Source organism: Lonchura striata, chromosome 20 (assembly GCF_046129695.1).
Source record: "Lonchura striata isolate bLonStr1 chromosome 20, bLonStr1.mat, whole genome shotgun sequence".
Lineage (NCBI taxonomy): Eukaryota > Metazoa > Chordata > Aves > Passeriformes > Estrildidae > Lonchura > Lonchura striata.
In genome coordinates, this window is record NC_134622.1 from 9,553,627 (window position 1) to 9,568,855 (window position 15,229).

At 48.9% G+C, this 15,229-nt stretch overlaps 1 protein-coding gene across 5 annotated transcripts in view; it reads right to left on the reverse strand.

The window, feature by feature from the left end:
• Positions 1–1,567: 1,567 nt before the first annotated feature.
• Positions 1,568–15,229, reverse strand: part of BCAS3 (BCAS3 microtubule associated cell migration factor) — a 298,857-nt gene continuing 285,195 nt past the window's right edge. For 3 of the 5 annotated variants that reach the window (XM_077787568.1, XM_077787567.1, XM_021524867.3), the window contains one exon: positions 1,568–2,429. In XM_077787568.1, the coding sequence (XP_077643694.1) occupies positions 2,278–2,429 (152 nt within the window). In that variant the 3' untranslated portion in view covers positions 1,568–2,277. The remainder of the gene's footprint in view (positions 2,430–15,229) is intronic. The other 2 variants (XM_077787570.1, XM_077787569.1) reach the window with 1 other exon arrangement.

Below are 15,229 nucleotides of genomic sequence, written 5' to 3' on the forward strand. Positions count from 1 at the left end.
ATTCTTTTCAATGAACCAGACTGAAAATATTTTGGTACAGCCCCAGTTTGTAGGGTTTTTTTGAATCTCTTCCCCCCCGACTTTAAACAAAACATCCTGATTCAAAGGAGCTTCTTGCAGACTGGGAATTTCCACATGGCCATATTGCAGCACTTATAAAAAGTGATTTAATGCCTGCCAACAACAAATACATTTGCAATGACACCACTCTGTGTTATGTGCTATCCCACTTTGTGTGCTCAGCCAGAAGCAGCCTGGCTGTCCCAGGCAGGAGGGAGAAGAGCCTCCATCCTCCATCCTCCTTCCTCCTTCCTCCTTCCTCCATCCTCCTTCCTCCAGGAGAACTTTGTCCCTTACCCCTCTCCTTGGAAAGCCTGAAAGGAAACAAGCATCACGGTGACAGCACAATCCCTTCTGTATGTGTTAATCTGGATTTTGTTTGAACTTTTGGAGCTGACCTTGGCTTGAACTGTGTTCAAAACCCTGACTGCTGTGGACTGACTTGACCCTGTGGTCCCATTTGTCCGTGGTGCCAGTCCTGCCCTCAACCCTGTACTTCAAGCCTTTATTTTACAGATAAAAAGGAACATAACATTACAGCAGATATAGCCAGCAGGCCAGAGCTGCAAGTACTTACTTAGAGGCAAAACTCTCCTCTGATTTCATCCCAAGAAGTTATTTTTTTTGTTTGAGAAGAGACTGACTGAAAACCAAGCAAGAAACTGAAATTATTGCTGTAAACTCTCGCTTTTTATTAGCGGTTTTCAAGCCTGAAGAAAATAAAACCTTCTGAGTGGCTGTGTTAGAGTCAAAAGCAAAAAAAGAAAAAAATAAAACAACAACCCAAACCAAGCCCAAGACTGAACTGGGTGTTTGGGGATGGAGTAGGAAGAGGGTGGTTGGTTCTGCATCCCTTGGTGTGGCTGGCTGGAGCTGTAAGATTTGTGGGTTTAGATAGTTTCCTCTCCCTGCCATGACTCAAACGGCTTCTATTAAAAACAAGTAGTGGGAAGGAAATTTCATAAGCTGACAGCCCCATCTCACTCTGCTTCTAGACACAAGTTGGCTGAGATGTAGGAATTCGTGTGGTTATGATGTGTGAGCCCAGAACTGTTTTATCAGCAGGGTTATGCCGTGCTAGCTCTGACTCTGCACGTTCAGAAGGGTGCAGAGGTTCAGGCTGTTCTGCAAAGCCTCTGATCCTTGATCCTACAGCAGAACGGATGGAAATGGGTTCCACTGCCTCCTGCACCTCCTTGCCCACTGAAATCAGTGGCATGAAGAATCAGGGCCCCAGCCCAGAGCAGGGAGCTGGGTGTTAGTTTTCTGAAGAGCCAAGTGGGTGCAAGGCATGCCACCTAAATACCTTGTTTTTAAAAATCCTGTCCGTGCACACGAGGACAAGGAAATGGGGAGGCAAAACCATGCTAGACTGGCTGCATAACAGCCACTGATGGCTTTAATTAAAGCCCTCAAGTCAGTAAATACACACAGAGTCTGGTCCAGGGAGATACACAAAGCCCACAGCCAGCCCAGTAACACTCCATGAACATTGCCTTTTAAGCAGTTTCTTGTTTAACTTAGATTTATTCAATGACACATGCATTTCTGGACAGATATCTGAGTTCCAGCGAACAAATTTTATAACCAAATATGAGAAATCCATGACTGCAATTAGTCAATTAAGTACATTTCTAAAATACATGACTAGAAGAAAATCGGAGCGAGAGAGAGAATTCTTCGCAAGAACAAAAAGAAACATTTCCATTTGTAATACTCCTGGCATCGATGAGAATCAGAGGGGAAGAAGGGCAGCAAGGAGACGCGATGAGGAAGGAATAACATCATCAACCCTGTCCAGTTTCCAGTCTCTCCAGTTCACCCATTAATGCTCGGCACTCTCAGGAACGGCGAGAGCTCCTCTGAGTTACAGAGATTCACCTCTCAGCATGAAAAAAACAGAGAACAATTGTGAAACCTTGTGCTTGACCCAAGACGGCCAAGGAGCATTTCTCCTCACCCAACCTCTTCCTGAAGACAGCGAGAAAAGAAGCTGCAGAGCTATCAGGACTGAAGATGGAGCCTCTTTTGCACAGGAACACAGAGCCGAGATTTCATGAGGATGCTTCCAGGGAGGTTTAAGAGCCGTCAATATTCATCAGGGTACCGAGAAGCATCCCGGCCCCGGGGAGCTGGCAGGTGACAGACACAGCGGGACTGTTTGGGGGAGAGGCAGCTCGTTCCCCTGGCTGGAGGTGTCCCTGGTGGGTGGCTGCTTTAGGGGAATCCCGTGGGGAACAGGCTCAGGGGCTGGTTCTCGTTGGTGGGGAGCGGTGAGCGGTAGCCGCCGTCGAAGTTGCGGGGGATGCTGCCGCTGGTGGAGCCCGAGCTGTTGCTGAGCGTCTCTATGCTTCCCTCTCGCTGAAGCTCTGCAAGGGAGAGAGAGAAGCTCCTGGTTAGTGCTCGGGATAAACCCCCAGAGTCGTCAGACAGATGCTTTACTGACAAATCCCTTTGCTGGTGCGTTGCTCTAAGGTTTGCTCATCGTCCTTTCCCCGGCTGATTTGGGAATGGCTCCTGAGGAATGCCAGCTCCTGGTTGCACTTCTCTCCAGCTGGGCTCAGAGCTCAGCTGAGCCAGAGATGGAGGCATTACCTGCTCAGGACATGGCAGGATTCCATAGTGGGGGTCTCACGGCTGAACTGAGCAGGGTATGAAGGGGATGGCTGCAGATGATGGAAAATCTTCTCTCCCAGTCATGCTGGGAAGGGGGACTGGCAGAGTGGGCACCAGCAGTGCATAGCCACTGCCATTCCCCACCTTGGGAACACCAGGACGTTCCACAGCCCTTTATCCTGCCCAAATGGACGTAAGGAACTCAGCTTTTTCAAGTCTAAGAGAAAACATCCCCTTTCCTCAGCCGTGCCCCAAAGCAAAAGAGAAAGCAGCCTGGCTGTGGCTCTCCCTCTCCTGGTCACACCCACCCAGACATCTCCCCTCTGTGACCTCCAGGAGCCTTGAGTGCTCCCTAATCTCCAAACGGGAGGATTTTTGTGTGTGCAGGGCATGGTTTCCAGCCGTGGCCTCTCTGTGAGCCACTTGAACCCTGCAGCTGACTCGGTGGCCACGTGCAGCATCCCCCTGGCAGCACTCAGCGGTGGCATGCAGCAGGGACATGAGGCAGAGCCCAGGGATGGCACAGGAATCCTCCCCCAGAGTGACAGTGGTGACAGGAGACAAGGAATACTCTGGGGAGCTGTGATGTGTGACCCCGAGCACAACTTGGTCTGGGCAGCCTGGGCTGGAGGCGACAGGATGGGGACAGGAGTTTTTGGGCAAATTCCTCTGCTGCCAAGGGGGAAAGAAGACCTGGAGGGGCTACAGCAGAGCTGGAGAAGGACTTTTTATAAAGGCACAGAGTAACAGGACAAGGAGGAATGACTTTAAGCTGGAAGAGACATTTAGATGGGATATTGGAAAAAATTGTTCCCTGTGAAGGTGGAGACAGTGGAACAGAGCAGCTGTGGCTGCCCCATCCCTGGCAATCCTCAAGGCCAGGTTGGATGGGCTTGAAGCATCTTGGGATAGTGGGAGGGGTCCCTGCACATGGCAGGGGGTGGAATGAGATGACCTTTAAGGTCTCTTCCCACCCAAACCTTTCTCTGGTTCTATGTAAGACTTGTCTGGGGTGGAAAGGAGCCGCAGGAGCTGGAGGAGCAGTGCCTGCTCTGCTTTCTGCTAAATATTCCTGCACTTCCACTGCCTCACCTGGGATATTTAACCTTCTGTAAACACCACAGCAGTCCTTTGCCTGCAGTGGGACTCTGTGATAAGGACAGATCTATACACAAAGTATAGGGAACAGCAAAAAGTCAGCTTTTCCCTAAGACAAAAAGCATCCCACCCCAGCATCCTCTGGCACTGCAGGGCCAGCAGCCCTACACACACCTAGCAGTGAGGGCTGTGGGATTTAATCCCTCATCCTGGAGGTAACCTGTAAGGAGATAATCTGCCCAGGATACGAGGAGAACAAATCAGAACAAATCAGGAAGCTGATCACCCTGAAAGCAGCGCTGGTAATGAATGACCTCAGCTGTATTCATCACCATTTTTTGCCAGTATTTGGTGAAGGAATGTCCGTGTCTAAATCTCTTCATTTTCCTCACATCCTTACTCTCCCATGAGTCCAGGAAGTAAAAACAGTAATTTAAATCAGAAATGAGTGGCGTATCCCACACTAATACTGTGCTTATCCTGTCTGATTTGGGGCTTTCATCTCCCTCAGCACACAGCTGGCTTTGCTTAAAGGTCCCACGTCAGAGCTGGGGGTGCTGGGCAGTGCTGCTGGGCTCCCCCAAACCCTGGCATGGCTCATCCCGGGTGATTCTGCTCTCTTTCCCACCTAGAATTGATTTCCAGGCACAGTGTTTCCAGCGAGACAAGGGAGAGGGACAGAGAGAGGAGTTTTGAGGCTGTTTCTGCCCTGGGGGCTGAGCTCCTGCCCATCCCTCAGCGCCTGGTGTGGGACCCTGCGCCCTGCCCGGGTGGGATTTGGGGGGATTTGGGCTTTTCTGGGGTGTGCAGAGGCTGGCAGCTCCTGTCACCTCTGCGGGGCCTGCCAGGGGGTGGCACTGCAGACACTGATGCCAGCCAGGGAGAAGCAGGGAGCAGAAATCAGGGATGCAGAGGGTGGGCACGGGGAGGGAATCCTGTCCTGGCTGTGTCCCACAGCTCCGCGCTGTCCTGAGCTCCCCTTGCTGCTGCCAGGCAGGGAAACCTGGCCATTCCTGACGGGCAGGGACACAAGGCAGGGGACAGAGGGGCAGAGGGGATTTTCCAGCCCGGTCTAGCTCAGGGGGTGTCAGGCTCAAAGCCGGGGAGCTCCCACATGCAGGCTGCCACCCCCGGGCACGCATTCCCCATCCCACACAGCCCGGCTCTCACTCTGGAACCAATTACCCGGCCGGGCAGACGAGCAGTGTGTTCTGCTAGCTGAGGAAACCCTGGAGAAGTGCTGGGTTGCCACGGAGAGCTCTGCTGTGCTCAGGAAATTGGGCTTTTGCCCTCACCTCCAGCACGGCTGGGTCACACCAGGGGGACAATTAGCCATGACACGGTCACCAGGGGCTACCTGCCCACACAGCTGACCCCAGCACCACAGGCAGCACGGCTGCCTGGTCTCCACACATTGCTCTGTTTCATTAATAAAAAATAAATTTAAAAAAAAATCCAGTGTATATGATTATTCTTCCTCCCAGCCCTTACAGCAGAGCAGGGCAGAGCAGAGGGACATCAATGAGATTCCCATGAGATGCACAGACAAGACTGGGAATGCCTCCATGACATGGGGACACCTTTCCTGCTACAGAGTGAAAACTGGAGGATCATTTCTCACACATCTGGATAGACCAAGCAAGTGCAGCAGGAGCTGCAGGGTGGGACTGTCGGGTATCAGGAGAGACAGGTCCCTGAAGCCAGCCCAGGATGGGACAGCCGAGCCCCCGTGGCACAGCTGAAGGACCTGGAACACCTCCCGAGCTAAAAAGGAACATCACACAGTGAGACCACTGACATCCTCCGTGCTGGGAAGACAGCAAACAGGAGCAAATCCCCGGGGAAAGATGGGAGTGGGTGGCAGGAGAGCCCAGAGCAGCAGGCTCAGGGCTCAGCAGCACCCCAGGGCTGCCCGGGCAGCGATTCCGTTCACTCCGGTGGAGTCACGCCAGCAATGGACTTGGCCCCAGCAAGTCTGAGGGTTATTGTATCTGCATTCCCCCATGCACACACTGTCGAGATGTATTAACTTCCTTAAATGTACCAGTAAAACAACCTCTTATGATACACTTTAATGAACTTGTACAGTAGCCAACAAATTGTGCATCATATAAAACCCATTCGGCCTTATAGACTCTCTGGCTATTTTGTAATAACTGCAATTTGCTTCTGCTGAAGCAAGATAACCAGGGTTGAGAAGTCAGGCTTTGCAGAAACCTAAATATTTGATTTGGGGGGGAGTGGGTGGGAGAAGGAAGAAAGGGGCCTCTGGGAGCTATTTATGGGGTCAAAATAACATGAGACCTGCTCTTCTTGTAGCGTTTCCACCATCAAGGAAATGAAATACTGTGAGAAGACCAGCACTTGCATTATTTTGGCCCCACAAATGGCTCCCTGAGGCTTTCAGAAGCCCGTGAAAAACAAACACAAATACAAATAAATGCTAATACTGGAAAGGCAAATACTAAAACCTGCCCATGTCCCCGGAGGAAACGACTCACAAAGTCCTGCCTGCCCTAAAAAAAAAAAAAAAAAAAAAAAGGGAAAAAAGTGAAGGAGCTGGAACATCTGCTGAAGCCATGAGGAGAAAGTCACTTCAGGGGAGCTGGGAACAGCCCTGCCTGCGCTTTTGACAGTAACAGTAATGGGCACTGCTGGCATCACCCAGGGTCCCAGAGTAACGGGATTTTCAGGGCACACACACTTTCCACTGTGGTGGAGGCAGCAGCAGCACTGAAAATCCTCGTGGCTGCTGGCGTGGGATGGCAAGTGGCCATCCTGAGTCCCTGGCCAGCCATCCCCTCTCACGGCACAGCTCTGGGCCTGCGGGAACACTGGGGCAGCAGTGGGGCATCAGAGGAGCCGGGATGTTGGCTGCTCCCTGCCTGGCACGGCTGCCAGCGGGGCTGCCCACAGCCCTCCTGCACCGTGGGCAGTGTTCCACGAGGAACTGGCAAGGGAACCTTGCAGGAATCATTCCCGAGTGCTGATATTCCCGACTGCCATGCTGCAGCCAGCCTGTCCTGCCCCTCGCTCCTCTGCCCGAGCCACACTGCCCTCCTGAGTTGGCTGCCGAGGTGGAGGGAGGAGGAGGAAGAGGAGGAGGAGGAAGAGGAGGAGGAGCTGCTCTGGGGACAGCCTGGGGTCTGTAGGTCTGGGAGAGCGGTGCTGTTCGAGGTCCAGCTGCACCCTCCATTCCAGAAAGCTCCAGGAACTGTCAAAGGACCCCATCAAATCCAAGGTACAAAGCCCTGCCAAGCCTAAATGTGAAACCATTTTATAGGGCACATTAATTCAAGGCCTGAAGAAAATCTATATAGCCCTCTTTTGCCCGGAACACTCATAAATTATGCTGCCTTTCTTAGCTGTGCTCTCCTGTAGTGGTCCACTCGAAGCCCTGGTATCTCCTTTATGTCCACTCAAAAATCTCCTCTCTAGTGCATTATTATTTCTCCTAATGGTTTTTCCTTTCTCTCTGTTTGCCTTCCCCTCTTTAAGCACAGTTTCAAAATATCCCAAATCATTTGCTGGAAGAGCTGACCCTTTCCTCTTACCTACGGAGGGGCTGCCCGGGATAAGTGATACAATGACAGCAGCCTGATGTGTCAGGGCAGCGGGGAAGCGGCAGCAACTCTGAATACAAGAATTATTCTTCATCATCTCAAACTGTCACAACACATTACCCTCAAAGCTGCAGCTCGCTGAAGGAGTGACCCTGGACTGAATGGGAGAGTGCTCGGGGAAAGAACTAATTGTAGCCTCTTTTCACACGTCAGTCACTTTTCACAGCACCAAGCCTTTCAAGCTCAACTAATGTCAAGTTCCCTTTTCCTTTTGCTGGGCTGAGTATTTCTGATTTTTAAGGATGGCATTTTTTAAAGGAACAAGGTCTCTGGTGAAGGATGAGGCCAGGGAGGGGAGGGAAGGAAGCGTCGCAGAGAGCACGCATCACAAAGTCTATCAGACGCCCCAAGACTCGTTAGGAATTAGACAATTAACAAGTTGGAATGCAGGAAGTGGGGTAATGGCCAGCAGAGCTCGAATCTCCTCGATTTCATTTCTGTCATTCACAGCAATTATTCTGGAGAACTTTTCAGGCTCTGCCGTGCGCTGAGGGGCCACGGACGCATCCCAAAACGAGGACGTGGGACAGGAATTTTCCAGAGAGACACGAGGTGCTGCTCACCAAACCCACCTCTCCTCATCCATGGGGGCTTCTGAATAAACAGCTAAAAGGCAAAAATTCAAGCCTCTTTTTGAAACCAAAGACAATTCCCTTTCCTTTTGGAGGAGATTCCCTGCGGACAGAGCTCTGGGAATGCCAGCCTGGCCCATGCTCTGGGGCAGGCACACATAAGGGCCCTTCATAGCTCCTCGTCTTTGACTGAAATCCTGACAGATTCTGTGGCAAGGACTATTTTTTCACCCTTACATTTACACAATGCCCATCGTAGGGGACTTGCAGAACTGACTGGGGCTTTCCCGAGTGTTATTTATTAAGTGTAATGAATAATAATTATGGAGCTTCTGCCATCTGGATTCTCACTCAAAAGGGCCCTATTTAAAGGGAATGCTAAAAGGCAATTTGTATTAGCACAATGGAAATCTTGAGGATCTCTTAAACTGTTTGTAATTTACACAAGCTCCCCAGTGAATGGGCGAGTTAAACATTTTAATTTCACTGATTGCTGCTGAAGGGAGTGGGATGTGCTCCCCCCAGGAGCTCCCACTGGCACTTACCCATCTTTCAGGATTCGGACAAGATCCCAAACTCTGCTTGGTGCTTTTGGCACCGTTTCTGCAGGAAACATTCACTCTGAGCATCATCACCGTGCCCAGGGCAGTGGGAGCTGCTGCTGGGACACACGAGGTGGAGAAGAGCTCAAAAGCCAACGCGAGGTGGGAAAGTGCATCAGGATGAGGAAATATCGGGGAATTGGGAAATGACATCAATTACATCACTGCTACTGCACTTGGAGGTTTTTCTTGAGTATTTACTTTTTTTTTCCTTAATGAAATGTAATTATGCTAACGAGGGAGCTCTAATTATAATCCATCTCCAGCACCCTTGGCGGGTGCTTGGAGCGAGGGGCTCCAGCCCCGCTGGCAGCTCCGGGGATCTGCCGTCAGGGAGGGCTCAGGGGGGCACTGCACCCCCAGGGGAACCTGTGCTTTTGGGGATTTGGATGAACAAAAATCGTTAATATTCAATTGCAGTGAAACGAAAGCACGGAGTCCTCATTAAAAATCTTAATCTTCCAAGTTGGTTTTGATTTGAGATGGCTGGAATTTCTGGGCAAATGTGGGTTGCTCCTTTCCAGAGTGAGCACAGGCAAAAAGTCATTTTTTTAATATATTGTTTTATAATTGTTTATATATTGCTATGATTACAATTTCAGCTTATTATGATAATGTTCAAAAGTCAGTTAAAGCTGCTCTCTGCCCCAAGCCTGTTCACCTGCACTGGCACTCAGCACAGTGAGACCAACTCCTCTGGGTGACAGCATGACAGACCTGCTCCTCAGAAATGTTTCTTTTTCCTCTTTTATATACTCAGCAGTTTCACAAAAGAGACTTTAAACTCTTTTCAAATAAGGAAAAAAAAAACAAAAAACAAAAAACAAAACCCATGGCATGTGAACATTGAAAATCAGTTCCTGTGTTAAAACTGTCTCAATCTGTCACAACCTGAAAGATGCTGAGACGCCACAGAAGCACCTCCATTAAATTTGCAAGTAATGAAGACTGGGGAACACTGCCTGAGCAACTTCTGTGAAATCAGGATTCAGTGGCCTATGTAAAATATTAGTTACTGTCAAACTGCCTTACAATAACTCCAGAGCTGAATCCACACAGAGCTGGCTCATGCCATGCACTTGGAGATGAAACCTGGCATCCTGGAACAGAGGTGGCAGGATCCAGCAAGGAGATGGGGAGGTACAGGAGGAGGGAGAGAAGCAGGGGAATGAAGACAGAACCTTCTGAACATCATGAAGACAGAGACTTCTGAAATCAGAGTCCCTCTGAGACCCCAAATCTCATTTCTGGTGCCTGATTTCACTGCGGGGATGCCAAACAATTTAACACTTGCAAAATAGGGAGGACACCTGAGCTTACAGAAATGTCCAGGTCTGCTTCAGGCACAAAGAGATCGGTGAGAAAAGGACAAAACATCTTCCTGCATCAACTTCTAAAACAGGTTGTTTGCTCCTTTAAAAAGAGCACCCAGAAAGCTCCATGTGGCTCGAGCCCATGGAGTAGGAGACCCAAGACTCTGGCATCTCGCCAGACTTGACTCTGAGCATTTTATGGAAGGTTAAAAGTGCACCAGATAAAGGACTGGTATTTAGAGGGAGACTATTCTTCAAGATAGGCACTTTCACAATGACTTCCAATGCTTTTAAAAAATAATCTCAAGTTTCCTAGAGCTGTATATTTTTGTAAAGAGGTTTAGGATGTTTTCCTACATAAATGGCTCTTCAGAAGGAAGAGTTGCTGATTTTAGCCAGCATGTGAAATCTCAAAAGCTATGACAGTCAAACAGAAAATCATTTCTGTAGCCCATCACGTCCTGCAAGCCTACAACTCCTTGTGTAAGATTTACAGATGAGGTTTTTGAATTAATATGCAGTGATGCTTGGGTTTAAAGGAATTCTCTCTTACCCCATCCTAAAAGTTTCACTTTGCTGCTACTCCAAATTCCTGTAAGATATCCTATGTGGAATACATGATTTCCTGTGCCAGCCAGAGTGTGTAGGCAAGTTTTTTAATGCATTTAGGCAGAACTATCTTGCATCTTTGGTTACGCAAGCAGCACATCTGTGTATATCAGACCAAAAGCATTTGCAGAGAAAACACTGTATTAAAATTCCTGGGTTTGGTCTCTCATTCCCAGGGTTATGGGAGTGCCTTGGATTGCTCAACACTGACCCCTCTGTCAGCCTCCACTTCACGAAGGAAATTACAGATTCAAAGTAAAATGCATGTTTATGACACCTACCACGTCTTGCACCCACTGAACTCTGGGGATATTGCTCAGAAATGCTGGAGGCAACGCTCCTATTCCTGGATATTCCTGGAACATCTTCTATCCAGAGCAGGTGTGAATCTGAGCATTCCCCTTCCCTGCAGAGCTGCAGCCACTCGGGTCTCAGGACACAGGTCGTGTCCCAGAGGTACAGACAGGGATGGCCAGGAGCCCTCAGGGTCCCTCCTCCTCCTCCTTGGCTCAGCCAAACAGTTCCAGCAAAAAGCTGGGTAAGGAAAAGCTGCCTGAAGGTCAAACCCACAAACCTGGTGATGACCTCGAGGTGTCCACAGTGACTGCTGCCACTCTGCATGAGAATTTCACACCTGACCCTCCACATTTCAGCTCCTTTCCCATCTCAGACCTAATTCTATCCTCTCTGTGATGCCACCTCAGCATTTGGCCTCCTTCAAGCCTTTCAGGCAGGAAGAGAGCCTTGGGGTGGGCTCAGTGCTCAGAGTGCCTCTGTGCATCTCCCACACGTGCTCTCTGTGCTCTGACACACACACACACACTGCCGAGCTCATTTTAAAAGTATAAGATTACAAAGCAAAGTCAATCTGGCACAACTTCTAGTGCTTCTGACACAAAGTGGCCTTTTGGGCCAGTGAGAGCCTCTGGGCTGCTCCCCTGGTGCAGATTGATGCTGAGGAGGAAGCTAGACCAGACTGGAATTTGGGTTTGATTCAAAGGAAAAGTTAAAAAGTTTGGGGGGTGGGGGGGGGGGAGCAGATGCTCAGCTGGTCCAAATCAGGAGAGTTTTGTTGAAGCTCACGAAATGATGTCACCACAGCCTCAGCCCTGGCTGCTCATCTGAACAGTTCAAGGCTCTTGAGCTGGGAGAGCTCAGGTGGAGCTCAGGACCAGTCTCCCCCTCCCACCTCCCTGGCAGTAGTTCAGTGTCACTGAGGAGCTCCAAACCCACCCAAATCACCCCAGGCCCGAATGCAATTTATTTAGTGTGTTCGCTCCATTTTTTCAAAGATTGTGTTGACATGGCTGCTTCAAGCAGACCAACTTTGTAAACACAGCCCTAATTGTGCAAAGCACTCAGAGCTTGCAGCCATTCCCTTAAAATCACAGCTCTACCTTGACTGAGTGTTAACCCAGCCTGGAAAAACACCAGCTCAGTCTCGTGGGCTCCCTCTCTTGCAGGGCTGCTTGAGGCTCTCAATCCACTCTCTCTTATTTATAGAGCCCCAAATTCTGATGTTACACATAAATATGAAGGAGCCTTGATAAAAGTGGCATTCAAAGCTTAATTTGTTCCTTTGTTAACGGAGCTGTTGAACACAGCAATTCACATTTGTGCTCCTGAAAGCAGAAGGCAGCTGGAAATAGTAAATTCAAGGTTTTGCTTTTTGAAAGTCATATTTTAAAAATTGTTCCAAGCATTGATTCTATTACGCTCCATCTTTGTAGCTGCACTCTTACAAGCGTGTGGATGAGCTGCAGCTGGTGGAGGAGCTGGTGGAAGGTAACTCTGTGTGAAATCTGAAAGACCTAATGGCAAACCAAGGCATTCCTCTGGTCACAGCCCCCAGAAAAGGCAATTTAAATCATGATTCTGCCTTGTGTTTAGGCACCTGGCAGTGAAGTTCACATTAACTACCTGCTCCTCGTGTTGTGCTCTTCTGCAGAATTTTTGCTCACATTTTGGTGGCTGACCAGCCACATTTCCAAAAGGTAAACCAGAGAGACAACACAGTCCTGGCATGATCTAATCAAAAGATTTTTTTTTCCAGAGCGTGTGGCTAAAAGTAGCTCTGAGTGGAGGACAAAAAGCACCTTCAACTTTTCCGTTAGGGATCTGTCCCTGCACAATTCACCTCCCACTGCTGCCTCCATGGTTGCAGACGAGGGAAGAAAGCTGCAAGGTTAATTTACCTCTTGATTTATGCTTCCAAATGTCATTTGTACCTGACAAGGTGGGAGCACCCACCAGGAATAGCTGTGGCATGTGGGAATTGATAGGAGATGGCATCCATGGGAATGCTGTGCTCTGCCTGAGGAGAATTCCAGCACAGCAACATGTCCAAGCATCCTCCACAACACAGGGCATTAGAATATTTTTAGGAAAATGCCACCATTTCCATGCCACTCACCCCAACCAGAGCTCTCCATCCCCAGCCCCTCTGGCTCCTGGATCCCCTGTTATGTCACTGAGCTGGAGCAGAGACAGCAGAGCAGGTCCTGCCTGCAGCCTTCCCAGAAAAACATCTTTGGAATGGGTCAGAGAAGTGATACTGACCCTTTGTCTTTCACAACACCATCAAGTTTTGGTGTAAACACAGAGTTCATGTGTTGGGCACTTACTGAGAAAGTCACTGACCAAGGGAACAACAAATAAATATCCCAAATAAGTAAATAAACAAGTAAAAGAAGATGGTGTTTTAGCTGTGGGGGTCTTTTTGGAAAACGGTATAAAATGGGTCACGCAGAAAAAGGCAGCAGGCAGTTCATGTCCTGAGGTGGACTCAGGGAGGTGCCACCACCAGCCAGCATCAGGAGTTCCCAAATTCAGGATCTTTCCACAACAGCAGATAGTTGTTCCTAAAATTCACCCCCTGCCTGCATGGAAGGCTAACTCCCCCCTCCCCAGGATGCAGGACAGATGGAAGGGAAGCTGCTCCTGGTGGGAAATGCCTTGGAGGGGTCTGAGGAACATGGAGCAAAGCCAGAGAGCACCAAGGGCTGCCCCCTCAATGACAGGACAGCACTGAAAAGCAGAATAAAAGCAAAAGGAGTGGGGGGGAAAGCTATTTACTATTTTAGCAGTTTTTACTCTTTTTATAATCTACCTCACACGTTCCCAAGCATAAAACCAGCAGTAATGTCATTTCAGAGGGCACCAGCAGAAACACAGAAAAAAGCAGTTGCTTTATGATCTTTGTAAATGCACAACTTTTACACAGCCCCATTTTTACTGAAAGAATCTCCCTTTTGGAGGCTCAGCTACCTGCATGAACATCTGCTGGGGGCTGAACACATTCCCCTTTTATGGGGAAGCTTCAAACAGGGTTTCTTCATTTTCAAAATGCTTCCAACCAATTTGTCATTTTCCTTCCTCTTTGGTTTTTTTTTTTTTTTTGTTTTTTTTTTTTTTTGTTTTTTTTTCTTTTTTTTTTTCTTTTTGGTCAGTGGATGGTGCACACAATATTGAGCAATAACAACCAGAGGAGGATGAAAACTGGAGCTTGAGAAGCGAGCTCAGGATATGATTCCTCCTCACCGGATGCCTGGAAGATGTCACTGAAATTCTCTCTCCCTTAGTGCAACCCGTGTGGAGCCAATATGAACTCCCAGCAAAGTGCTTAAAACCCCATTATTTATAATAACTGTTAAATGATGAGACATTGTTTACCCAGATCGCAAGATAAATTCTCACTTACAGAATGCTTGCCTGACCGTCCTGAACATCATCTGGTTTTTATTTAAATGCAAAATGAAATTAGGCTCCCAATAACACAGCAGAAGAATTCAATAAGATGGGGCTTTTCACTTACAGTTTAATATTAACATTTTCCCATAAATGTTAATGAATAAAAGTCTACTGTTTTATATATTATCCATGGTGGGGAGACAGCAGGCTAGGAATGGGAGGTAAGCTAATCTTTTCATACCACAAATGAGGATATATACTTCAAGGAGGACTAAGTGTTCCCAGCACTGCCAGGGACCTGGCCACAACCCTCCTTCCTCCTGGGGCAGCCACCAGAGCTGATCCCATGGGGATGCTCCAGGGATTCTCCACTGATCACTGAGATCCTCCCCCGGCCAAAATCCCTTTGGGTTTGTTCCTGGTTTTCCTTGGCCCTCTCTTTCTGCCTGCCCATACCCCCTGAGGCACACTGTGACCATCAAACACCCAACACCATCACTGTCCAGCAAGTCCTGATGCTCCCAGACTCCAGCATGGAGAACAAGGCAGGATTCTTGGGCAAATCAGGAGACTCTCTGTGTGCTGTTCTGTCAGAGAAAGGTGCAGGGGTGAGGGGAGGTGAGGGCACAGCTGCAGGCCACAGCACCATCACAGGGAATGATCCAGAATCCAAAGGGAGAAGCTCCAGGAGCAGATCCTGTGGTGGAAGAGGGGCTGAGAGGACTGGAAGCTGCAGGGCCAGAGGGTTGGCTCACACTGCAACGTTCGCATTGCCTTGGCTCTTGACTTCCCATTTACTGCAGAGGGTTTGCTGTGTTAATGTGCATTTTGCTGTTTGGTGACTCATACTTCATCCTACCTCTCTAATAAGTGTTCATTTAACAGTTTGACTGCTTAACAATTTATTGCACAAATGGGTTTCCATTCCACAGCCTCCTCTCCCATCTCCCCTGGAGAGGGCAATGCATAGTTTATGAGAGCTCTGTGATGGCCTGTGCTGCACATCCCAAAAATCAGCAAATACTCAACGGCTCTCTGGGGCTGCT